A 27,567-nucleotide genomic window follows, 5' to 3' on the forward strand; every position below is an offset into this window, starting at 1 on the left:
CCAACTTCTGCAGACTGAAATTGATCAAACCGGCAATCAAGATAAATTGATAATTATTGGCAATTGGAGTGAGAAAGTTGGAAAGAAGAAAGAGATCAGTAGTTGGAAAATATAGCCTTGGTAATAAAAATGATATCCGAGATTGCATGACAGAATTTTGCCAGACCGATGTCTTACTTCTTCATTGCAAATACCTTTTTTCACCAACATAAATGGTGACAATACACGTGGACCTCACCAGATGGATTACTCAGGAATCAAACTGACTACATCTGTGGAGAAACTATCAGTCAGAACAAGGCCAGGGGCTGACTGCATAAACAGACCATCAGTTGCTCTTATGCAAGCTCAAGTTGAAGCTGAAGAAAATTAGAGGAAATTCATGAGAGTCAAAATACGACCTTGAGTATATCCCGCCTGAATTTAGAGACCATCTCAAGAATAAATATGATGCATTGAACACTAATAACCGAAGACCAGATGAGTTGTGGAGTGACATCAAGGACGTCATACTTGAAGAAAGCAAGAGGTCGTTAAAAAGACAGAAAGAAAGAAAAGACCAAAATGGATTTCAGAAGAGAATCTGAAACTTGCTCTTGAGCATAGAGTAGCTAAAGAGAAAGGAAGAAATGACGACGTAAAACAGCTGAACAGAAGATTTCAAAGGGCGGCTCGAGAAGATAGAGTGAAGTACTTTAATGAAATATGCAAAGACCTGGAGTTAGAAAGCCAAAAGGGAAGACAAGCTCAGCATTTCTGAAACTGAAAGAACTGAAGAAAAAAAAATTCAAGCCTCAAATTGCAAAATTGAAGGATTCTATGGGCAAAATGGAGCTTTGGTAGTGTAGTGGTTAAGAGCTTAGCTGCCTACCAGAAGTTCAGCAGTTCAAATCCACCAGCCACTCCTTGGAAACCCTTTGAGGCAGTTCTACCCTGTCTTAATTATAGGGTCACCATCAGTCGGAGCTGATTTGATAGCACCTAACAACAACATTTTTTTTTTTTTTTTAACAACAACGTAACATGGCAAAATATTGAATGACATAGGAAACATCAAAAACAGTTGGAAGGAACACACAGAGTCACTGTACGAGAAAGAACTGGTCGACTTTCAACCATTTCAGGAGATAGTGTATGATCAAGAGCTGATGGTACTGAAGTAAGAAGTTCAAGCTGCACTGAAGGCATTGGTGAAAAACAAGGCTTCAGGAATTGATGGAATACCAATTGAGATATTTCAACAAATGGATGCAGCACTGGAAGCGCTCACTCATCTATGCCAAGAGATTTGGAGGATAGCTGCCTGGCCGGCAGACTGAAAGAGATCCATATTTGTGCCCATTCCAAAGAATTGTGGAAATTATTGGACAACATCAAGTAAAATTTTGCTGAAAATCATTCAGAAGTGGTTGCAGCAGTACAAGGTGATACTGTGTGGTTTAAAGCCAGGAACGGTGTGCGTCAGTGTTGCTTCCTTTCACCATACTTGTTCAATCTGTATGCTGAGGAAATAATCTGAGAAGCTGGACTGTGGGAATAATGCAGCATTAGAATTGGAGGAAGATACATTAATAACCTGCAATATGCAGATGACACAACCTTGCTTGTTGAAAGCTAAGAGGACTTGAAGCACTTACTGATGAAGACCAAGGACTACAGACTTCAGTATGGATTACACCTCAAAATAAAACAAAAATCCTCACAAGTGGGCCAATAAGCCACATCATGTTAAATGGAGAAAATGTTGAAGTTGTCAAGGATTTCATTTTACTTAGATCTATAGTCAACACCCATGGAAGCAGCAGTCAGGAAATCACACAACATATTGCGTTGGGCAAATCTGCTGCAAAAGACCTGTTTAAAGTGTTCAAAAGCAGAGATGTCACTTTGAGGACTAAGGTGTGCCTGACCCAAGCCACAGTATTTTTGATTGCATTACATGCATGTGAAAGCTGGACAATGAATAAGGAAGATTGAAGAAGAATTTATGCCTTTGAATTGTGGTGTTGGTGAAGAATATTGAATATGCTATGGACTGCCAGAAGAACAAACAAATCTGTCTTGGAAGAAGTACAGCCGAAATGCTCCTTGGAATTGAGGATTGCAAGACTTCATTTCACATACCTTGGACATGTTATTAGGAGGGACCAGGCCCTGGAGAAGGACATAAACCACACAACTAAAGTAGAGGGTCATCGAAAAAGAGGAAGACACTCAATGAGATGGATTGACACAGTGGCTGCAACAATGATCTTAGCATAACAGTGATTGTGAGGATGGAGCAGGACCAGGCAGTGTTTCATTCTGAGGTACATAGGGTTGCTGTGAGTCAGAACTGAGTCCTTGGCACCTAACAACTAACAACAACAAAGACCTGGACTAAGGAGCATTTTTTTCTTGTGTTTATTGGCCATTTGTGTATCTTTTTTGGTCATGTTTCTGTTAAAATCTTTTGGCCCCTTTTTTTTAAATCGGGCTGTTTGTCTCATTATTGTGTTATAAATGTTCTTTATATATTCTGAATGCAAGTCAGATATTTTCTCCAGTTTATGGCTTGTCTTTGTCATTTTCTTTTTTTCAAATTTTACATGTACAATTTAGTAACATTGGTTACATTCTTCACGTTGTGTCACCATCGTTGCTATCTCTACCCATATTGTTTCACCACCATTGACTTAGACTCACTACCCCCTAAACATCTCATCTATGCTTTAGAGTTACTGTTCATAATTTGATTTCATATAGAAGATTCTTTAAGAGTTTGCAGTTCTCATGGCAAACATTCTCTACTAGCTTAGCTAAATAGTTCTGTGGTTTAAAGATGACTTCAGGGGATAATTTCAGTTCATGGTTTGAAGATTTATCAGAGCTATAGATGTGGAGATTTCTTCAGCCTCATTAAGTCTGGATTCTGTAAGAATTTCAGATTCTCTTGCCCATTTTTTTTTTTTGTTCTTTTGATCAGGATTCCTTGATGGAAACATTCAGAAATGATAGCCAGGCACCATCCATTTTTTCTGTTCTCATAGCTAAGGAGACAGTAGTTCATAGAGGGAGTTAGACCTTAGTCTAGTTTCTTGTCTGATTCCTGGGTTTCCTTCTTCCTCGGCTGCTCTAGCTAAATAGAGACCAATTATTGTATCTTGGATGGACGCCTGAAAGCTTTTAAGAGGTAGGGTGTAGTTTTGAACAAAGTTTTTCTGATACCAAATTCCATGTATTCTACAGTACCAGGTTGAAAAGGCAGCCAGGATTAATGTCTTTAGTTCCTCAAGCCTGCAAGGTATAGGTGGTCCCCCCTCTGGTTGCCATCAAACAACACCATTAACAAAATGAAGATGAAGATACATCTACAAGCCAAGGGACATCAGGAAATGCCTGGGCTTCCAGAAGCTGGAGAAAACAAGGAAGGATCTTCTCTCAGAAGTGACAGAGAGAGAGCGTGGCACAACCAACACACTGATTTGGGTGGACCTCTAGTTTCTAGCACTGTGTGTGAGACAAGAACAACGCAATGACAAGATCTCATACTTAGACATGCTGGCAGAGTGGTTTTCCTTACAGCTGTGGAAATTTCCAACAATTTTCCATTTCCCAACAGAATGGGACTATATTGCTTCACCACATAGCCTAGAGATTCTTTAACTCATCATGGTGCAAGACAGGGCTGTCTGTTCAAAACTCCAAACGGTTTCTAAAACAGTAGCCACATGGATCCCCAGATGCCACACCTTCTAGTGGGGATATGCAAAAGAGTGAAACTGGAACAGACTCGAATTTTTACAATTTGGGTGAATTGGAACGATAACTGGAATGGGAAAAATTATGGGTTGAAGCCCTGGAATGGGAGACTCAGAAGAGGCGTAGTGAGCACTTTCAGGAGCCTGACGTGTGAGATTGGATTATTGGCAGGACTGTGGAGAGCAACACACACTCAAAGTGGTGCAGTCAGCTGCCATCTTTGAGCGGGTCACCGCTGTTTTTGACTCTTCAAAATCTGACGGGCAAGAGATTTGGTTGCTATGCAGTGTGTTTAGTAAGAGGAAGATTAGGTTTTTAGCAGGGCTTCAACTTGTAATTTTTCCCATTCCAGTTCACCAAATTCAAAAAAATTGGGTCAACCAGAATTTAAAAAATTTGGTTCTGTTCCAGTTTCACTCCCTTGGCCATGACTGAACCAGGAAGAATCAGTTTGAAGCCCTGGCTTGGACTCTTACACTGACTTTTGTCTATTTCTCCTTGCAGTTCTGTTGATTTTTGTTTTGTAAATTTTTGAAGCTGTATTGCTAGATACATAAATATTTAGAATTATTATGCCTCCTTGATGAGTTTACCCCTTTATCATTGACTTTACTTATTCTTGGTGATAATTCTTTGCTCTAAAATTTAATTTGTTTGACATTAATATAACCACTCCTGCTTTCTTTTGACTACTGTTAGCGTAGTATATATTTTTCTATTCTTTTATTTTTAACCTGTTTGCATCTTCATGTTTAAAATGTGTTTCATGTAAACAGTATATACTTGGGTCTTGCTTTTTTATCCTTTCTGACAGTCTCTGTCTTTTAATTGGAATGTTTAGACCATTTACATTTAATGTGATTATTCAAATGGTTACATATAAGTCTACCATCTTGCTGTTTGTTTTCTATTTGTCACATCTCTTTTATTCCCTTTTTACTCTATATCTGCCTTCTCTTGGATTAACTGAATTTTTTTTAAATGAATTTCTCTTCTTAATTAGCTTATTAGCTATAGCCCATTGTTCTTTTATTTTAGTGGTTGCCTTAGAGTGTGTAGTATACTTATTTAATTTATCACAGTCTACCTTCAAGTGCTACTTTACCACTTCACGTACAGTACGAGAGTCTTATGATAATATACCCCCATGTCCCCTCTTCTGGTCTGTATGCTATTTTTGTTAATGCATTTTACTTATACATATGTTATAAATGCATCATACATTGTAACTATTTTTGTTTAAACTATTTTTGTGCAATTATTTTTCAGAGAGGTTTCAATAAGAAGATAAAATCTTGTGTATTTACCCATGTAGCTGCCATTTCCAGTGCTCTTCATTCCTTTACGTAGATCCAGGTTCTGTCTACTGTCATTTTATTTCTGCCCGAAGGACTTCTTTTATCATTTCCTGTAATGCAGGTCTGTGATGGTTAAGATTGTGTGTCAACTTGGAGAGAACCCAGACTAAGAGAAGCTCTGATGGTAATGAGTTCTTTAAATGTTTGCATGTCTGAAAAGGTCTTTATTTTGCCTTATTTTTGGTTTCCTGTCCTTGGGTGGTCCAGTCGCAGTTCACGTTGGCCTTGTGAGCCTGTGGGTCTGTTCTCGCAGAAAGTTCCACATCTTCTGGGCACCTCCTCCACTGATCACTAACTTTAAGGGTAGAAGTCTCTCCTTAATATGTCTGCAGTGGTTAAGATCACGCTTGGCAAGTGGGATATGGTCACTTGGTCCTGCAGTGACAACCATGTTTTCTTCCCTGTCTGGAATGCCCAAAGAGTATTCAGTTCTGCTGTTGCTTGTCGTCTCGGGGGGCAACTGACCCAGCCTTGCTCTGATGAGTCCAGGCCTGCTCCTCATCCCCAGGCTGGCTCGCTGGTGTCCTCCTGTTCTTTGCCGCAGGCCCCGGAGCCCAGTGGGGCTTCTCTTTCCTCTTGGTGACTCCCACTATCCCCTTGCCACCAAGCCTGCCTATGTAGTGGGATGTGGTCTCCCAGCTCCTCCTTTCCCTTAAAGCAAGCATTACAGGCGTTCCTGTCTTAAAGGTTTTTTCATCAGTACAGGATGTTGGGAAAATAAAAATGGGAAGTGTGAGGAAATGCCTGAACTTTAAAACAGCCGCTAACGACTCTTACAGTTCCTAGTTCCCCATTCAGTCTTAGAGGGGGCCACTGGATGCCTCTTTGGGCCTTCTCCTTCTGTACTTACTGGTTACTTAACCCCAGTGTCCACCCCCTCTGCTGTGGGGCCTTTTTAGGCCCGAAGAATCAGTCAGAAAAGGAGAAAAAGGTTTCGTTGGCAAGCGAACTGTTTTGACCTCTAACAACGGTCAGACTGGAGGACACAGCTTCCCATTCCTGTAGGGTTTTGACCCACTTTGGAATGACCATTTTTGGACGTTCCTTGATTGTCTCTCTTCTCTGTCTAGACAGAGGTTGTTGACTCTCTTTGGCTCCGTGGTTATATTATCTGCTCTTATCACAATGCCTGTTAGTCAGTGCTGCCCAGGTAACTGTATGGGTCATTTCTCATTTCCACAGTCAGATTATTGCCAGAGGACTACTTGATATCTTCCGGGACTTCAGTAGCAATGAAGAAGACTTTGTAACAGTAATGGAGATTGTGGTCAGATTATCAGAAGATGCAGGTTTGTATGATTGTATAATTTAATTTTTCACTTGTGCATTTCCAAGAAGTTACATACAACCGATGGTAGCTAATTTTTAAAAACCTGCGTGTTAATCGATAAGTTTTAAGCACTGTCTAACAATGAATGGGCTTGTCATGAAGAGTGGGCCTCTTACTTGAATGTGACTCAAATTACGCGCTGTTTTAGAAAAGTAGAATGACTAATGGCCATGGATGCCATTTGCCCGGCAGTTAGACCTTTCTTATTTCATAAGTTTTGTCAGACTGCTGGTTACTGTTGTTGTTGTTAGGTGCTGTCGAGCTGGTTCCAGCTTACAGCGACCCTACATACAACAGAATGAAATGCTGCCCAGTCTTGCACCATCCTCACAATTGTAACTGTGCTTGAGCCCATTGTTGGAGCCACCATTGTCAATCCATCGCATCGAGGGTCTTCCTCTTTTTCACTGACCCTGTACCTTACCAAGCATGATGTCCTTAGCTGCTTGGTAAGAAATATCAAATCAAAAATACCAAATTAAAAGAAGCTTTTTGGATTAGAACAATCCTGGTCATTAATTTTCCTTATTTATGATCTTCGTCAGTTAATCCTGATTTTTCTTTCTCTTTCTACCTCTCCATGATGGCTGTTCTGGAAGAGAAGCACATTGCTGTATGGCAGACACTGGGGTCCCCTCCCCCAATAAACATGCACAGTAAAGATGAGTGAGTGGTGGAGTTGCCAGTACCGACAGCTGCTCTGACATACCTCTTCCCTGCATCCATAATGAACGATGAGCAGCTTCAGGAAGTTTCAGGAATCTTAGGCCTGCTTTAGAATTCGATCGTTTTAGCTGAAAATAGAAAAACAAGTCTTCCTTTTCCATTTCGCCTGTATTAGTTTAAAATATTCTTTTGAATGTGACACAAAGCTTTTAAAAAGGCCTACACGGACGTTTTGAGTCTTTAAATGGATTCTCTTTGTAAGCGAGGTACCGTTTTACAGTGCTGCAGCAATTATATATTTGTGTTAAATTTAATGTGGTATTTTGGAGCTAGAGCCACTCTTTTGTTTAATGCTTTGCCTCAGAAATAATTGGGATGCGTGGATTGTGGGGGAGTGCGTTTATGAAAGAATTATTTATAATGTATACATTCTGGCTGGAATTTAAATAAGCACAACCCATAGGTCTGGCATATAGGCCATTAGCTCTAATAGCTTTTGGAGGCTGGCCCAGAGTGCAGACTTCTTCTCCCGCCTCGATTTATATATGGCTTGTTATAATGGAGTTGTCATTCTCTCTGCTTTTTATGTTTTTAAACTGCTGTATAGCTTATTAGCTTTTTAAGCCTGCCTGTAGCATAAATACTCTGAATGGGAAATGATTTTTAAACTGCATTTGTCTAATTTTCTTGATGAAGTATTTTAGTAAGAAAAGCTAGAAACTATCGGTATATACTCTATAAGATGCTTGGCTTATTTGTAATGTATTTCTTTTTCTGTTTTTTACTGCTGCAGAACCTACAGTGCGGACTGAGCTGATGGAACAGATTCCTCCTGTTGCCATGTTTTTACAAGAAAATACATCAAATTTTCCCGTGGTGCTGTCCGATTATCTCATACCTGTCGTAGTGAGGTACCTCACAGACCCAAACAATCAGGTTTGAAAACTTGTGGCCTTCAGATCTCTTTAGCAAATCCGCTCTAGTTTTGTTTCAGCTGTTAGTGCCTAATTCAGAAAAGATCTTCTTTGAGTTACGTGATTCAAGAGCAAAATGCCCGTACCCGTTTCCTCTCATCTTGTAGGGTCCGTGCCTACTTCCTCTCACATGTAGGAAGACAGTGCTCATTCTGATCATATTTCATTTTTTAAACATTTGTTATGGAAATTTTCAAGCACACGTAGAAGTAGAGAGAATGTTGATGTGGACACCCACGTGCCCCTCACCCAGTCTAAACCATCATTCGTATTTGGCTCCTTTCATTCATGGTATCCGGATAAACTCAGGCCAGATGGAAGCAATCCCCAGACAGCGTATCGGTTCAACTATAAAAACTTTAGTATTGCTCTCTAAGAAATAGACTCTTTTTAAAAAGCATAATGACAGTACCATTATCATACCTGCTAACATTATCAGTAGCTCTTAGTATTATCCTTTTTTTTTAATACCTAGTCACTGTTCAAATTTTCTCACTTTTCTCAGAAATATGTTGTTTGTAGATGGGTTGTTCTAATCAGAATCCAAATGAGGACTATACATTGCATTTGGTTGATGTCTCTTAAATCTCTTTTCATTTAGGACAGTTCCTTTTTCTCTTCCTCCCCCTTACTATTTATTTGTTGAAGAAGCCAGCCAGGTCATTCATCCTGTAGAATTTCCACCATTTTGAATCTGGCTGATTGGGTCCCCATGGTGTTGTTTAAGATGTTGCTCTATCCCCCAGTATTTCCTATACCAAAACTTATTGCCATCAAGTCGATTCTGACACATAGTGATCTCACGTGACAGGGTAGAACTGCCCCATAGGGTTTTCTAGGCTGTAATCTCTATGGAAGCAGACTACCATATCTTTCTCCCACGGAGCAGCTGGTGGATTCACACCACCAACCTTTCAGTTAGCAGCCGTGCAATTAACCACTGTGCCACCAAGGCTCCTATTTCCTACACACTGGTAGTTAAATCAGAAACCTTGGTGATGTAGTGGTTAAGTGCTATGGCTGCTAACCAAAGGTTCGGCAGTTCAGATCCGCCAGGTGTTCCTTGGAAACTCTATGGGGCAGTTCTACTCTGTCCTATAGGGTCGCTATGAGTCGGAATCGACTCACCGGCACTGGGTTTGTTTTTTTGTTTTGTTTTGGTAGTTAAATCTTGAGGCTTAATCAGATTCCAATAATCTGTTTTAGCAAGACTATGTAGAAGGTGGTGGGGCCCTGGTGGCGCAGTGGTTAAGCGTTTGGCTGCTAACCAAAAGGTCCTCAGTTTGAATCCACCAGCCGCTCCTTGGAAATTTTGTGGGGCAGTTCTATTCTGCCCTGTAGGGTCGCTACGGGTCGGAATTGACTCAACAGCAACGGGTTTTTAGTTTGGGTAGGAGGTGGCACTGTGTTTTCCTGTTGTGCCCAGTCAGGAAGCACCAAAGCTTGGGGTGGCTTTCTCTTCCTGAGGTTGAGTTTGACTGCTGGATTCAGGTGCTCTCTGCCTGACCCTTTTGTTATAAAGTCCTGTCAACCATTCACCTAAAGATACGGGCAGCCATCGATGATCAATGCCTATCCAGTGTTTCATTAGAGGCTGTAAAATTGTGATAATTGAACTCCATCATTCTTTCCAAAGTAAATAGCTGAAATTCTTCTATAAAGAACTCCTTCTCTTCCGCTGACTGTTTGGTAACTCCAAAATCCTGTTTGCATGAGAAAAATAGAATAAATACTTAATTTTTTTCCTTTATTTACAAGCGTACAGAATCATTAGTTGGAACCCTAATAATCTGTAAAGTTTACCAATCAAGTTTTTAAAAACTTGTTTGTTTTGAGTGTTATTGTTAATTCCTGAATTTTAACCTACTTTTTCTATGTTCAGCTCATTGTGGCCATTATTCTGTTTGGTGATTAGATTGTCCCAGCTTTGGCCAGTGGGAGCCCTTCAAAAGTGGGCTCCAGAGTCTTTTCAGCATAACCTGGTAGACTTTGACAGCTCACCTCCACCTGGAATCAGCAATTTCTCTGGGGAGCCTGGCTCTGTCTTGAGAGAAATGACCATAAGAGACCAGAGCAGAGATGGTGGGGTGCTTATCACAACGGGGTTCAGTGCTCTAGTGACAGAGCAGCTTATTTGTTTGAAAAGGAAAAATTCCTTGTGAGTTTATATTGAAATTTCCAATTCCAATTTGGGAATGTAGGGCTTTTACTTCTTTCATTTTATATCTGTATCCTTTTTTTATGACATAGAATTTGCTTAATTACATTAATGTGTGTGTATATATCCATCCATCCACCCACCCACCCGCCCTCCCGTCCACATCCATCCATCCATCCGTCCGTCCACCCACCCAACCATTCACCCACCCAATCATCCACCCATCCATCCATCCACCCACGCAACCACCCACCCATCCACTCATCCACCTACCCAACCAACCATCCACACATCCAACCACCTACCCATCCACCCATCTACCCACCCACCCATCTAACCACCTACCCATCCACACATCCAACCAACCACCTACACACCCAACCACCCCACTATACATCCATCTACCCATCCATTCATCTGTTCTTTTCAAAATAAAAATACCAGTATTATTATTATTGCATTGTTCCTAACAATGCGATGGGATCACTGACAACATTTTAATTGCATTATCACTATCAGTGTGACAGGATTAGCCTATGAGGATTTCTCTGCAGCTCTTTTTGCCTTTAGGACATACCCCACTGGAGAGGCACAGGCACCTTCATGTTACTGTGTTTTAAAGTTGCTCTCATGAACACCCCCCACGTGTCTGTCAGTTTGTCGTACTATGGGGGCTTGTGTATTGCCATGATGCCGGAAGCTATGCCACCGGTATTCAGATACCAGCAGGGTCACCCATGGAGGACAGGTTTCAGCTGAGCTCCCAAACTAAGACAGACTGGGAAGAAGGACCCAGCAGTCTACTTCTGAAAAGTGTTAGCCAGTGAAAACCTTATGAATAGCAGCGGAACATTGTCCGATATAGTGCTGGAAGATGAGCTCCCCAGATTGGAAGGCACTCAGAAGATGACTGAAAGTAGAGTTGACCTTAATGACGTGGACAGAGTAAAGCTTTCATGACCTTGATTTGCTGATGTGGCACAACTCAAAATGAGAAGAAACAGCTGCAAACATCCATTAATAATCAGAACCTGGAATGTACGAAGTATGAATCTAGGAAAATTAGAAATCATCAAAAATGAAATGGAACGCATAAACATCGATATCCTAGGCGCTAGTGAACTGAAATGAACTGTTATTGGTCATTTGGAATCAGACAATCATATAGTCTACTATGCTGGAAATGACAGCTTGAAGAGGAATGGTGTTGCATTCATCGTCAAAGAGAACATTTCAAGATCTATCCTGAAGTACAGCGCTGTCAGTAATAGGATAATATCCATACTCCTACAAGGAGGACCAGCTTAATACGACTATTATTCAAATATACGCACCAACCACTAGGGCCAAAGATGAAGAAATAGAAGATTTTTATCAGCTGCTGCAGTCTGAAATTGATCAAACATGCAATCAAGATACATTGATAATTACTGGTGATTATAATGTGAAAGTTGGAAACAAGAAGGATTGGTAGTTGGAAAACATGGCCTTGGTGATAAAAACAATGCTGGAGATCGAATGATAGAATTTTGCAAGACCAACGGCTTCTCATTGCAAATACCTTCTTTCACCAACATAAACGGCGACTATACACATACACATGGACCTTGCCAGATGGAGCACACAGAAATCAAATTGACTACATCTGTGGAAAGAGACGATGGAAAAGCTCAACATCATCAGTCAGAACAAGGCCAGGGGCTGACTGTGGGACAGACCGTCAATTGTTCGTATGCAAGTTCAAGCTGAAACTGAAGAAAATCAAAGCAAGTCCACGAGATCTAAAATATGACCTTGAGTATATCCCACCTGAATTTAGAGACCATCTCAAGAATAGATTTGACGCATTGAATACTAGTGACAGAAGACCAGATGAGTTGTGGAAGGACATCAAGGACATCATCCATGAAGAAAGCAAGAGGTCACTGAAAAGACAGGAAAGAAAGAAAAGACCAAGATGGATGTCAGAGGAGACTCTGAAACTCGCTCTTGAGCGTTGAGCAGCTAAAGCAAAAGGAAGAACTGATGAAGTAAAAGAACTGAACGGAAGATTTCAAAGGGCTTCTCGAGAAGACAAAGTAAAGTATTATAATAACATGTGCAAAGAGCTGGAGATGGAAAACCAAAAGGGAAGAACATGCTCGGTGTTTCTCAAGCTGAAAGAACTGAAGAAAAAATTCAAGCCTCGAGTTGCAATAGTGAAGGATTCCATGGGGAAAATATTAAACGACTCAAGAAGCATCAAAAGAAGATGGAAGGAATACACAGAGTCATTATACCAAAAAGAATTAGTCGATATTCAACCATTTCAAGAGGTGGCATATGATCAGGAACCGATGGTACTGAAGGAAGAAGTCCAAGCTGCTCTGAAGGCAATGGCAAAAAACAAGGCTCCAGGAATTGATGGAATATCAATTGAGATGTTTCAAGAAACAGATGCAGCGCTGGAGACGCTCACTCGCCTATGCCAGGAAATATGGAGGAAAGCTTCCTGGCCAACTGACTGGACAAGATCCATATTTATGCCTATTCCCAAGAAAGGTGATCCAACCGAATGTGGAAGTTATAGAACAATATTATTAATATTATATGCAAGTAAAATTTTGCTGAAGATCATTCAAAAACGGCTGTAGCAGTATATCGACAGGGAACTGCCAGAAATTCAGGCCAGTTTCAGAAGAGGACATGGAACCAGGGATATCATTGCTGATGTCAGATGGATCCTGGCTGAAAGCAGAGAATACCAGAAGGATGTTTACCTGTGTTTTATTGACTAGGCAAAGGCATTCGACTGTGTGGATCATAACAAATTATGGATAACGTTGGGAAGAATGGGAATTCCAGAACACTTAATTGTGCTCATGAGGAACCTTTACATAGATCAAGAGGTGGTCGTTCGGACAGAACAAGGAGATACTGATTGGTTTAAAGTCAGGAAAGGTGTGCGTCAGGGTTGTATTCTTCCACCATACCTATTCAATCTGTATGCGGAGCAGATAATCCGAGAAGCTGGACTATTTGAAGAAGAATGGGGCATCAGGATTGGAGGAAGACTCATTAACAACCTGTGTTATGCAGATGACACAGCCTTGCTTGCTGAAAGTGAAGAGGACTTGAAGCACTTACTAAAGAAGATCGAAGACCAGAGACTTCGGTATGGATTGCACCTCAACATAAAACAAAATCCTCACAACTGGACCAATGCGAAACATGATAAACGGAGAAAGGATCGAAGTTGTCAAGGATTTCATTTTACTTGGATCCACAATCAACAGCCATGGAAGCAACAGTCGAGAAATCAAAAGACGCATTGCATTGGGTAAATCTGCTGCAAAGGACCTCTTTAAAGTGTTGAAGAACAAAGATGTCACCTTGAAGACTAAGGTGCTCCTGACCCAAGCCATGGTATTTTCAATCGCATCATATGCACGTGAAAGCTGGAAGGAAGATCGAAGAAGAATTGATGCCTTTGAATTGTGGTGTTGGCGAAGAATATTGAATATACCATGGACTGCCGGAAGAATGAATAAATCTGTCTTGGAAGAAGTACAACCTGAATGCGCCTTAGAAGCAAGGATGGTGAGACTGTGTCTTACATACTTTGGACATGTTGTCAGGAGGGATCAGTCTCTGGAGATGGACATCATGCTTGTCAAAGTACAGGGTCAGTGGAAAAGAGGAAGACCCTCAATGAGGTGGATTGACACAGTGGCTCCAACAATGGGCTCAAGCATAACAACGATTGTGAGGATGGTGCATGACCGGGCATTGTTTCGTTCTGTTGTGCATAGGGTCGCTATGAGTCGGAACCGACTCGACGGCAGCTAACAACAACAACTCATGAACACAGGTTCATTTGTTTCTGTGTATTTTTTATTTTGGGAATTGCTTTGGTTTTTACATTTTGATTTATTATGTAATAATTATCATGTAATAATAGTAAATGATTCCAAAGTCAAAAGTACAAGCAGTATGTTCAGGGAAGTCTGCCTTCCATCCCTGCCCACCCTCACCAGTCTGTCCTCTCCTCCCCCTGTAGATAACCATTTTTGTTATGGTTTGGTTTATTTTCATCTTTTTTAAAAAAAAAAGGCAGAAACAAACAACAACTCTAAGCAAATACGTGTATGCCCTTGCGTTCTCTCGGTGTGGCTGTGCCCCTTGTCATTAGGAGACCACGTGCTTCACCCTGGTGCTGTGCCTTGCTCTTCTTGCTGCCTGTTGTGGCCTGGAGACCAGTCGCAGCCATGTGTGGGGATCTTTCTCATTCTTCTGGATAACGTGGGGCCCCGCTGGGACACGGAGTGGTTTACTGATGGACATTGGGCTATTTCTTGTCCTGTGCCACTTTAAAACCACAGCAACAAGTCACCTTGTCACCTGGCAGCCTTTCTCTGCCAGTTGTGGTCAGCCTGGCCATTTGATGACAAAGCTCACCCCAAGTACCAGTCAGTGTATTTAGGGGATGGGTTTCCACAAAGGGCAAATGCATCAGTAAGCTTTATGATCTGTTGTGTTTTCATTATTGTTATTTTGAAGGAATTCGGAAATGTTGGGTTGCAGTTCTCCCTTTTGCCAAACATTTTTAAAAGAGCAAGCAGTCACTTTTAAAGGTTAAGCAGTGATGGGGTTAAAGGAGTTTTCAAATAAGGAAAAGAAATTGCCCTCGTCCCACTCTCCGGACATCAGTGCTGTGATGATTTTTGCATCTTTCTCTCCGGACAAGTACGTTTTCCCACATGGGCCCCATCACACTCCAGTGCAGCTCTCTCATCGTTCATTTGTCCCAATAGTTTCTGAGTGCCTGGCCTGCGCCAAGCATGGTGCTCGGCACTGGGGAGAGAGAGGTGAGCAGGATGGATGTTTACCTCGGACAGCTCGTGTAGGTCTTAGACATTCTCCCAGCACCGTTAGCTGTGCTGATGCTCACATTTCCTCTGGTCTGTGGTCCTGCAGGGGCAGTGAGGCCGGGATGGCTCGCTCGGCACTCTTCTTCCATCGACTCTCCTTCTCCTTTGGAGAAATCCTTGAAAATAAGATTACCCTGCATCCAGGGACCTGGCATTTTCTTGGCCTTTGTCATCTGTTATGGCTGTATACTCTGCTTCTGAAGGGTGGAGGCAGGGACTGCTGTCTGGACCTCACTCTGCGTTTGCTGAGGAGTTGTGTCCATGGTCAAGAGCAGGCTCCCCACTGTCAGCTGAGCTGTTTCCGTACCTCAGCACTGCCCACCCACCCACCCCTGCCATGGCTGTTCTCGTCCCCTATGCCCCACCCAACTGCCGTGAGTCTGGATCAACCTTACTGGCCCTACCCCTGAGACCCCAAAGGTGGCTTCCCCGACCTTTACCTCCTGTTCCTCCTCAGTGCCGCCTCCCCGAGCCTGTCCAGGCCATCCCTCCACCAGCCTCCATTTTCTGTCCTGTCAGTGCTCCCACCCCAGGGCCCTTCTCCCACCCCACCCATGACTCCTCCACCACCCGCTACTGATCCCTGTGGGGGAGGTGTGCCCTGCATTGATTGGTGCCCTTGCAGATTTATGAATTCCCATTGCGACTGCACTTGCAGGCTGCACGGCAACCCTTTCCCTTGTCCCTCATCAGCTGCTTTTCACGTCACCCTTGGCAGCTCTCTGAGACTTTTGCCACCATTATTGAGCCTCCTCCCATACCTGCCTCGCTCCGAGTAGGTGACCTGGCCTTTTACTTCACAGAGAAAATAGGAACCTTCAGTCTTCCTCCCCACCTCAGTGAGCGGAACCACCGTCTGGTCCATGCAGTTCCCCAGAGCCACACATTGGGAGCCATCGAAATCCTTCCGTCTCTCACCTCTGTCTGCTTAGACCCAGCCAAGCTTCCCGCGTCTCCGTGATGAATCCCAGTCTCCCAAGTGTGTCCCTCCTCTCCATTCCTGTCGTCTCGAAACACAGAAACCTGACGGAGTCACACCTTCTTCTGACTTCCCAGAGTCCTGAGTACCCTCAGGTCCAGCCCTGCTCCTCTGTGAGGCTGCCCACCCCCACCCCACCCCAAATTCTTCCCTGCTGCTCATCCAGGCCTTCCTGCTCTCTCCAAAGGCCCCCTCCTCCCTCTCTCTGGTGCTCACCCATCCAGGTCCACAGTGTGGCCCCCAAGAGTGTCCTGGTGTACCGAGGAGTAGGTCCCTCGATTCAGCAAAAGTACACAGAGTGTCGTGCATTGTGTCTTCTCTAGTCCAGCGTCAGGAGCTTTTCATGGTCAGTGGACACCCTGCGAACTCACGTGATGTATGCCGTTCATGTGTTTGGAGGTGACACCAGTATTACTACTATGACTGCCAATGCTCCTAGCAGCTTCCACGTGCTGACTGTGAGGAAGACACCGTGCTCCAGGGGTAGCTGGATTGGCACACAAGCTCTTCTTGAGCCCATTGTGAGGTGTGGGAACACTGATGCATTCATTCTTGTTTTAGAGGTGAGGAAACTGCGGGGCAGGGCTGTATGGCCAAGTGCCGGGCTGGAGCAGAGCCCAGGGCGTCTCCTCAGCCTCAGGAAGGCTATCCGTTGCATATTTGGGGATTGGCAAGGCTCTACCTATATTGTAAGTGATAGTTTCTCTCTGATTCTAAACTGTGAGCCCCTGACGATACCAGCTGGGTCTTACTTCTCTCCATGACCTAGCGCAGGGCCTGGCTGCTGATAGATTGTGGGTTCAGATTTATGGGATAGAACCAGCTGTTGCGTCCAGGCTCTTCATTGTGTACCCGACCATGTTTCCGCCGCCTTCTCACCCCTTTTCAAGTCAGACATCTCCATGTCTGCCTTTGGTCCCATCTCCTTACCTGCTGGTTTCTCAGCCTCTCCTTGGCCTTTCTGTCTCTGGCTTCATCATGCCTACAGCTCCCTTATCCTCCTTGCCTGGTCTGGACCGTGACCATGGACTCACCACCCTGACCCACCCTCCTCTCACTGACCTGTGGCCGGCGCTCCAGGAAGCTGGCTGGGAGGGCTGTCCCCAAGGTCTGTCTGCTTAGTGTGAAATCCAGTGCTTTTCTCTCTTTTTAATAGCTTTAATTTTTAAAATAGTATGAAACATTTTAATGACACAGAGGCTTGTCTGATAAACACCCAGTATCTACTGCTCATATTCAGCAAATGTTGGCATTTTGCAGTTGTTTTTTTTTTAATAATTTTTATTGTGCTTTAAGTGAAAGTTTACAAATCAAGTCAGTCTCTCACACAAAAACCCATATGCACCTTGCTACACACTCCCAATTACTCTCCCCCTAATGAGACAGCCCGCTGTCTCCCTCCACTCTCTTTTCGTGTCCATTTCAGCAGCTTCTAACCCCCTCCACCCTCTCATCTCCCCTCCGGGCAGGAGATGCCAACATAGTCTGAAGTGTCCACCTGATCCAAGAAGCTCACTCCTTACCAGCATCCCTCTCCAACCCCTTGTCCAGTCCAATCAATGTCTGAAGAGTTTGCTTCAGGAATGGTTCCTGTCCTGGGCCAACAGAAAGTCTGGGGGCCATGACCACCAGGGTCCTTCTAGTCTCAGTCAGACCATTAAGTCTGGTCTTACGAGAATTTGGGGTCTGCGTCCCACTGCTCTCCTGCTCCCTCAGGGGTTCTCTGTTGTGGTCCCTGTCAGGGCAGTCATCAGTTGTAGCCAGGCACCATCTAGTTCTTCTGGTCTCAGGATGATGTAGTCTCTGGTTCATGTGGCCCTTTCTATCTCTTGGGCTCGTAATTACCTTGTGTCCTTGGGGTTCTTCATTCTCCTTTGCTCCAGGTGGGTTGAGACCAATTGATGCATCTTAGATGGCTGCTTGCTAGCATTTAAGACCCCAGACGCCACTCTTCAAAGTGGGATGCAGAATGTTTTCTTAATAGATTTTATTATGCCGATTGACTTAGATGTCCACTGAAACCATGGTCCCCAGGCCTCTGCACCTGCTACGCTGGCCTTCGAAGCATTCAGTTTATTCAGGAAACTTCTTTGCTTTTGGTTTAGTCCAATTGTGCTGACCTCCCCTGTATTGTGTGCTGTCTTTCCCTTCACCTAAAGTAGTTCTTATCTACTATCTAATTAGCCAATACCCCTCTCCCACCCTCCCTCCCTCCCCACTCTCGTAACCACAAAAGAATGTTTTCTTCTCAGTTTAAACTATTTCTCATGTTCTTACAATAGTGGTCTTATACAATATTTGTCTTTTTGCAACTGACTAATTTCACTCAGCAAAATGCCTTCCAGGTTCCTCCACGTTATGAGATGTTTCACAGATTCCTCACTGTTTCTTATCGATGCATAGTATTCCATTGTGTGAATATACCATAATTTATCCATTCATCCGTTGATGGGCACCTTGGTTGCATCCATCTTTTTGCTATTGTAAGCAGTGCTACAATAAACATGGGAGTGCGTATATCTGTTCGTGTAAAGGCTCTTATTTCTCTAGGATATATTCCAAGGAGTGGGATTGCTGGATCGTATGGTAGTTCTATTTCTAGCTTTTGAAGGAAGCGCCAAATCGATTTCCAAAGTGGTTGTACCATTTGACATTCCCACCAGCAGCATATAAGTGTTCCAGTCTCTCCACAGCCTCTCCAACATTTGTTATTTTGTTTTTTGGATTAATGCCAGCCTTGTTGGCATGAGATGAAATCTCATTGTAGTTTTGATCTGCATTTCTCTAATGGCTAACGATCGTGAACATTTCCTCATATACCTGTTAGCTACCTGAATGTCTTCTTTAGTGAAGTGTCTATTCATATTATTGGCCCATTATTTGATAGGGTTATTTGTCTTTTTGCAGTTGAGTTTTTCCAGTATCATGTAGATTTTAGAGATCAGGCGCTGATCAGAAATGTCATAGCTAAAAACTTTTTCCCAGCCTGTAGGTAATCTTTTTACTCTTTTGGTGAAGTCTTTGGATGAGCATAGGTGTTTGATTTTTAGGAGCTCCCAGTTATCTAGTTTTTCTTCTACATTCTTTAGAATGTTTTATATACTGTTTATGCCATGTGTTAGGGCTCCTAACGTTGTCCCTATTTTTCTTCCATGATCTTTAATCGTTTTAGATTTTATATTTAGGTCTTTGATCCATTTTGAGTTAGTTTTTGTGCATGGAGTTAGGTATGGGTCTTGTCTCATTTTTTTTGCGGATGGATATCCAGTTATGCCAGCACCATTTGTTAAAAAGACTGTCTTTTCCCCATTTAACTGTTTTGGGGCCTTTGTCAAATATCAACTGCTCATGTGTCTGGATTCTCAATTCTGTTCAATTGGTCCCTGTATCTGTTGTTGTACCAGTACCAGGCTGTTTTGACTACTGTGGCAGTATAATAAGTCCTAAAATCAGGTGACGTTCTTCTTTTTCAGTAATGCCTTATTTATCCGGGGCCTCTTTCCCTTCCACATGAAGTTGGTGATTTGTTTCTCCATCTCATTAAAGAATGTTGTTGGGATTTGGATCGGAATTGCGTTAACTGTATAGATCGCTTTTGGTAGAATAGACATTTTTATAATGTTAAGTCTTCCTATCCACGAGCAAGGGATGTTCTTCCACTTATGTAAGTCTCTTTTGGCTTCTTGCAGAAGTGTACTGTAGTTTTCTTTGTATGAGTCTTTTACATATCTGTTAAGATTTATTCCAAAGTATTTTATTTTCTTGGGGGCTACTGTAAATGGCATTGATTTGGTGATTTCCTCTTTGATGTTCTTTTTGTTGGTGTAGAGGAATCCAACTGATTTTTGTATGTTTATCTTGTATCCTGATACTCTGCTGGACTCTTCTGTTAGTTTCAGTAGCTTTCTGGAGGATTCCTTAGGGTTTTCTGTGTATAAGATCATGTCATCTGCAAATAGAGATACTTTGACTTTTTCCTTGCCAATCTGGATGCCCTTTATTTCTTTACCTAGCCTAATTGCTCTGGCTAGGACTTCCAGCACAATGTTGAATAAGAGTGGTTATAAAGGGCATCCTTGTCTGGTTCCCGATCTCATTGGGAATGTTTTCAGGCTCTCTCCATTTAGGGTGATGTTGGCTGTTGGCTTGGTGTAAATGCCCTTTATTATATTGGGGAATTTTCCTTCTATTCCTATTTTGCTGAGAGTTTTTATCATGAATGAGTGTTAAACTTTGTCAAATGCCTTTTCTGCATCAATTGATAAAATCATGTGATTCTCGTCTTATGTTTTATTTATGTGGTGGATTACATTAATTGTTTTTCTAATGTTGAACCATCCCCCATTTGGTTATGGTGAATTATTTTTTTGATATGTTGTTGAATTCTATTGGCTAGAATTTTGTTGAGGATTTTTGCATCTACATTCATGAGGGATATAGGTCTATAATTTTCTTTTCTCGTGGTGTCTTTACCTGTTTTTGGTATCAGGGATATGGTAGCTTCATAGAATGAGTTCGGTAGTATTCTGTCCTTTTCTATGCTCTGAAATACCTTTAGTAGCAGTGGTGTTAACTCTTCTCCGAATGATTGGTAGAACTCTGCAGTGAAGCAGTCTGGACCAGGGCTTTTTTTTGTTGAGAGTTTTTTGATTACCTTTTCAATCTGTTCTTTTGTTATGGGTCTATTTAGTTCTACCTCTGTTTCTGTTAGTTTAGGTAGGTAGTGTGTTTCTCAGAATTCTTCCATTTCTTCTATGTTTTCAAATTTGAGTATAGTTTTTCATAGTAATCTGATATGATTCTTTAAATTTCAGTTGGGTCTGTTGTAATATCGCCCCTCTCATTTCTTATTTGGGTTATTTGCTTCCTCTCCTGTTTTTCTTTTGTCATTTTGGCCAGTGGTTTATCAATTTTGTTGATTTTTTTTAAAAAACCAGCTTTTGGTCTTGTTAATTCTTTCAATTGTTTTTCTGTTTTCTGTTTCATTTAGTTCAGCTCTAATCTTTATTATTTGTTTTCTTCTAGTGCCTGTGGGTTTCTTCTGTTGCTCTCCTTCTGTCTGTTCAAGTTTGTAGGGATAATTCTTTAATTTTGGCCCTTTCTTCTTTTTGGATGTGTGCATTTATTCATATAAATTGGCCTCTGAGCACCACTTTTCCTGTGTCCCAAAGGTTCTGATAGGAAGTGTTTTCATTCTCATTGGATTCTCTGAATGTCTTTATTCCATCCTTAATGTCTTCTATAATCCAGTCTTTTTTGAGCAAGGTATTTTTCGGTTTCCAAGTGTTTGATTTCTTTTCCCTGCTTTTCCTGTTACTGATTTCCACTTTTATGGCCTTATGGTCAGAGAAGATGCTTTGTAATATTTCAGTGTTTTGGATTCTGCTAAGGCTTGCTTTGTGACCTAATATGTGGTCTATTCTAGAGAATGTTCCATGTTCACTAGACATGAAAGTATACTTGGTTGCTGTGGGGCGGAGCGTTCTGTGTAGGTCTACGAGGTCAAGTTGGTTGATTGTGGCATTTGGATCCCCCGTGGCTTTATTGAGCTTCTTTCTTGATGTCCTGTCCTTCACCGAAAGTGGTGTGTTGAACTCTCCTACTATTATTGTGGAGCTGTCTATCTTACTTTTCAATGCTGATAGAGTTTGTTTTATGTATCTTGCAGCCCTGTCATTGGGTGCATAAATATTTAATATGGTTATATCTTTTTGGTGTAACCCAAATTAAAGGTACAGTACACCATCTTCTTGGTGTATTGTCCCTTTAATCATTATATAGTGTCCTTCCTTATCCTTTCCGATGGATTTGACTGTAAAGTGTATTTCGTCAGAAATTAATATTGCCACTCCCGCTCTTTTTTGATTGTTGTTTACTTGATATATTTTTTTTCCATCCTTTGAGTTTTAGTTTGTTTTTGTCTCTACGTCTAAGGTGTGTCCCTTGTAGGCAGCATAGAGACGGATCTTGTTTTTTCATCCATTCTGCCACTCTCTGTTTCTTTATTGGTGCATTTAGTCCGTTGACATTCAGGGTAATTATGGATAGGTATGAATTTAGTGCTATCATCTTGATTTTTTAAAAAAAAAATTTTTTTTTTTATCTTGATGTCTTTTTTTGTCTGTTGACAGTTTCTTTTTCCCACTTGATTTTATGTGCTGAGTAGATTTTCTTTATATATTATCCTTTCCTCATATTTGTTTTTGTTGATTTTGTTTCTGCTGAGCCTGTATTCTTCCCTTGTATTTTATTTTGATGAGTAGGATAGTTTGTCTGCTTTGTGGTTACCTTATTATTTACCCCTGTTTTTCTAAATTTAAAACTTTTATTTCTTCGTATCGCCATATCTTCCTCTCCATATGGAAGGTGTATGATTACATTTCATAGTTCCTCTTTATTATTTTAATGTTGTCTTCTTTTATATAATATCGTCGCTGTTACCCTGTTTTTGGCTTTTTGTATATATAATCCTGCTTTGTTTTTTTGGATTTCTCTGTCTGGGTTGACTCCTGGTTGCTCTGCCCAGTGTTCTAGTCTTGGGTTGATACCTGATATTATTGATTTTCTAACCAAAGAACTCCCTTTAGTATTTCTTGTAGTTTTGGTTTGGTTTTTATGAAGTCCCTAAACTTGTGTTTTTCTGGAAATGTCTTAATTTCACCTTCATATTTAAGAGACAGTTTTGCTGAGTATATGATTCTTGGCGGGCAATTTTTTTCCTTCAGTTTTTTAAATATGTCATTCCATTGCCTTTTGCCTGCATGGTTTCTGTCGAGTAGTCTGAGCTTATTCTTATTGGCTGCCCTTTGGAGGTGACTTTTTGTTTATCCCTCGCTGCTCTTATAATTCTCTCTTTATCTTTGGTTTTGGAAAGTTTGATTATGTCTTGGTGACTTTCTTTTAACATCTACTTTATGTGGAGTTCGATGAGCATCTTGGATAGATACCTTCTCATCTTTCACAATACCAGGGAAGTTAGCTGCCAACAAATCTTCAACAATTTTCTCTGTATTTTCTGTTATCCCTCCCTGTTCTGGTACTCCAATCACTCGCAGGTTATTTCTTTTGATAGAGTCCCACATGATTCTGAAGACTTCTTCATTTTTTTGAATTCTTTTATCTAATTTTTCTTCAATTATATTAGTGCCAAATGATTTATCTTTGAGTTGAGAAATTCTAGCTTCTACTTGCTCAATTCTGCTCCTCTGACTTTCTTATGAGTTGTCTAAATTTGTAATGTTATTGTTAATCTTCTGAATTTCTGATTGCTGTCTGTGGATTTTTCCAGCTTATTAAACTTTTCATTATGTCCCTTAATAATCTTTCTAATTTCTTCAATTGCTTTATCTGTGTGTTCTGTGGCTTGTTCTGCATAATGCCTCATTTCCTTCTTGATGTCTTGAAGGTTCTGTATATTAAACTTTTGTATACTGCATCTGGTAATTCCAGGAATGCACTTTCATCTAGAAGATCCCTGGATTCTTTGTTTTGAGAGCCTGTTGAGGTGATCATGGTCTTTTTCTTTATGTGACTTGATGCTGACTGTTGTCACCGAGCCATCTATAAGTTATTATATTAGTTTATGCTTGCTTACTGTGTCGTAGCTCCTTGCTTTGTTTTGTTTTGGTATACCCCAGTGGGCTGCTTGAGTGAGCTAGGTTGATTATTTTTGCCTTTGGAGCTCTGGTGTCCTGTCCCCAGCTGGCTAGAGCTGTTATCAGGTATATCAGTCAAGGAGTCCATTCAGTTTTCTTGTATGAATTCAGCTCAGGTTTCCAGGTAGCTGATCATCAAGTGTGTGGTACAGGCTCTGTCCTACAGTCTTAGAGGGGCAGGGGTGATTGGCGTATATACCGGTATCTGATTGTAGCAGGGGCTGCACTCTGAACAAGGCAGGGGGCTGAGAACTGACCCCCAAGTGTCTTTGAGGAAAACACGTCTCTGTTCCCTAGAGTGTGCTGGTGGGTTGGTTCTGCAGAGGGACCATGGGCACCCAAAGTTTTTGGTTGTAAGGACTGGGAGGTACCAGTTATCTTTGGACCCCTGTCGCAGGTGGCTGTGTCACCTGAGTGGAGCTACCAGTCCTTGGGTCCCTGATGTGGGTAGGCGAGGACCTTGTTTAATAGGCAAACCAGTGTCAAATGTCAAATACCCATCTCTCCATCGCACAGCTGAAATGGTTGGAGTCTGCCAACGAGGGCCTATTCTCCCGAAGTAGGCCCACACAGGTCCGTGCAGAAGTGAAAAGTACTCAAGGTCCATGGACGGTTTATGCCTGGACAGGAGCCGCTTCTGTCCTGAGCTCCCCTGGTTAATGGAGCTAACAAATTACCTTTTCCCCTCGGTTGCAAATTTTTTCAGTCCCCAAGGCCGGGGTGATGGCTCTAGGTGTTCACCAGGGTCTATCTCAGGCCCAGGGATTCAGCCGCTGAAGCCGGCTTAGGGGCGGGGAGAGGGTGCTGCAAAAGATACACAAGTACTTAGCTTTTGCTGAGAGCGCCGTTCTTCTCAGGTTCTAGAGGTGTGAGTAGGCTGTGTGGCTGGCTGCTTCTCCCTGAGGGGATAGCAGCTGAACACTAGTACCAGCCTGCAGCCGCTGCCGCAGCTCACGGAATGATGCCTGAGGGCTCCCCGTGATTCGGGTCCGGTAATTCCTCTCCACTTCTGAATGGTCTCTTCCTCCCCCTGCCCCTCAGTTTATTGTCTACGCTTGCCTTTGATGCTCAGGGCTCCCAGCTTGTCACAAATATACTCATTCCACTTGTTTTTTCGGGTCTTTGTTGTAAAGAGGGCTCGCTGGAAGCATCTGTCTATTCTGCCATCTTGGGTCCGTCTCCAGCATTTTGCAGTTTTGCTTCAACCTTTTTTGTTTTGTGTTTGGGGGTTATAGATATGGGTTTAATTGCGTTTGTACCCCTCCTCCATCCCATTCTTCTCTCTTCTTCCACAGGGAGCCGCCATCCTGAGTTTGGCTGGTCTCCTTTCCAGCCAGGTTTTCACATTGCACTAGTGTGAGTGCCCTGAGTGACCTAGGGTCTCATTTGGGGCCCTCGTGGCCTTACATAGAGGGCATTACACTGTCCTGTCCAGGCTGTGCTCACCCTCCCTCATCCGTGGTTTAGCTCTGTCCGCATTGATCTGGCCAGCTCTTGCTCATTTAATTTAACTGGTTTATAGTGTTGCATTTCTTTCTTTTTCCCCCACAGTTTATCTGTTTGGCCACCTCCTCTCCTTTTCTTCTTTGCTTGATCCATTTATACCGTTTCTCCCTGCTGTTTTTGGGTTTTTGAAGACACTTTTATTGGTTGCCCACCAGGCACTTCATTTTGTTCTGCCCCGGATAAGGGGATGTAAAGGTGACAGGAACACATTATCTACCCTTCATGGGCTCATTGTCAGGCGGGTCTGGACTGGGGTCCTCTTCAACTTTCCCCCCTGGCTGCTGACAGTGTCGGGGCTCACACCTGTCCTAAGCCCTGTTTGTATGTTGGGTCATTTTGTCTCCATAACTACCCTTTGAGTTAGGTTCTGTAAGTTCAGAGATGAGAAAAACAACCCTGATCCAGAGGCGGGGATGTGGAATAGAATTTCAAATTCTCATGGATCCGTGGAGGCTGGAAGAATCCCCGAAACTATTACTCTGAGATAATTTTTAAACTTTGAACCCAAAATATCCCCTGAAGTTTTAATTAGCTTAATTAGTAAAGAATGTCTGCCTCGAGCATTGTGCTCTCTTTAAAAAACCAGAAAAAAAAAAAAAAAGGAATCTGTTGCTGTCAAGTCAGTTTTGACTCATTGGTCTCTTAAAAAATTGTCTATATGGGAGCAAATCGACAACAGTAACCTGAAAGGTTAGATGGGAAGCCTAGGGGGCAGTGAGTTCATGTTAATGGGGGAGGAACAGTTGGGAAAAGGAGGGTGAGATTGGTTGCATGACTTGAAGAATATAACCCGTGTCACTGAATTGCACATGTAGAAATTGTTGAATGGGTGTATGTTCTACTGTGTATATTTCCAACAGCAAAATTTTAATAATAAAGAACGTAAATAAAGATGAGAAAACCAAGGCTCTCAGAAGCTAAGTCACTTGCTCAAGGTGGCTGGGCTAGTACGTTGCAGACGCCAGGTGGGGCACAGCCTAAGATTCCATGGCCAGAACTCGTGACCACCTCACTTCCTGCCTGCGATTCTGCAGTCATCGTCTTTAGCCTCCTATTCTAGACTCTGAGCCCCTGATGGTAGGAACTGGGTCTCATTTATCTCTACCACCTGGTGAGGGGCCTAGCACCTGGTAGATGCCTGCCCCAAGGGTGATATGCTTCAGGGTGCCATTGTTGGTCCCTGGATGGTCTCACCTGCTTCCATGGCCCCAGGAGAATCTGCCTGCAAGTGGCCGCCAGACCACCCTCTCACCAAGCATGTGGAGCGCTGGAGTCGTTGAGCCTGTTTCACAGCCCGTGGGCTCAGAAGTCAAGAGCCCGTGTAACCCTGTCTCTTTACCCTCTGTCTGGCTTGTCCTTCCATCTCCTCCAGGTCGGTGGTTGGGGGTCTGAGGCAGAGACACCAGCGTTGCTTTGATTTAGTGCTCCTCGTGGTTTCTCTCAGATCCCTTCTCCTTTCTGTCCCCAGCCCCTGACGTCATGCCTGGGTCACAGCCTGCAGCATCTCCATCCAGGAGCCCCTATCTTGCTCTCCTGGCTTTTGGGACCACTTTATGTTTCCAAACTGACACCAAGTCTGGCCTTGTCACTCCTTTGCTTTAAACCCACGGTGACGTCCCATTGCACCTGGAATAGTCACCGGAGTTCTTAGTGTACATTGAAAACCTTTCCTAATCTGGCCTCAGCTGCCCCCTCAGCATCCTATCTGCCTTGCCTCTGCCCCCTGGCGCGTCCCATGCTTCTCCAGGGTGTCTGTCCCCTCAGCCTCCTGTCTGCCTTGCCTCTGCCCTCTGGAATGTCCCATACTTCTCCAGGGTGTCTGTCCCCTCAGCCTCCTGTCTGCCTTGCCTCTGACCTCCAGAACATCCTATGCTTCTGTAGGGTGTCTGTCCCCTCAGCCTCCTGTCTGCCTTGCCCCTGACCTCCAGAATATCCCATGCTTCTCAAGGGTGTCTGGCCCTGGGCTCATCTCTACCTTTGAACATGCTGTTCTCTGAGTCTGGGAGACCTGCCTCTCTTTTCCTTGCTTGATGTATCCGTTTCCTAGGATTGCCAGAAATATACATTCTCTGTCAGTTCTGGAGGCCAGAAGGCTGAAATCAAGGCAGGCAGGAACTTGCTCCCTCCTTGCCTCTTCCAGCTTCTAGTGATCCATGGCTTCCTCGGCTTCTTCAGTGGCCGCCTCCTCTTCTGTCTTCTGTAAGGGCACTTGTCATTGGATGTAGCACCCACCTGGATAATCCAGGATGGTCTCATTGCAAGATCCCTAGTTACATCTGGAAAGGCCCTT

At 42.8% G+C, this 27,567-nt stretch overlaps 1 protein-coding gene across 6 annotated transcripts in view; it reads left to right on the forward strand.

Annotated features, from left to right (window-relative positions):
• The window catches only part of LOC126067813 (serine/threonine-protein phosphatase 4 regulatory subunit 1-like), a 107,190-nt gene that overhangs the window by 42,565 nt on the left and 37,058 nt on the right, over nt 1-27,567 (forward strand). For 5 of the 6 annotated variants that reach the window (XM_049870061.1, XM_049870064.1, XM_049870066.1 and 2 more), the window contains exons 4-5: nt 6,282-6,388; nt 7,889-8,031. In XM_049870061.1, coding sequence (XP_049726018.1) covers nt 6,282-6,388; nt 7,889-8,031 — 250 coding nt within the window. The remainder of the gene's footprint in view (nt 1-6,281; nt 6,389-7,888; nt 8,032-27,567) is intronic. The other variant, XM_049870065.1, reaches the window with a different exon arrangement.

This window comes from Elephas maximus, chromosome 25, assembly GCF_024166365.1.
Source record: "Elephas maximus indicus isolate mEleMax1 chromosome 25, mEleMax1 primary haplotype, whole genome shotgun sequence".
NCBI lineage: Eukaryota > Metazoa > Chordata > Mammalia > Proboscidea > Elephantidae > Elephas > Elephas maximus.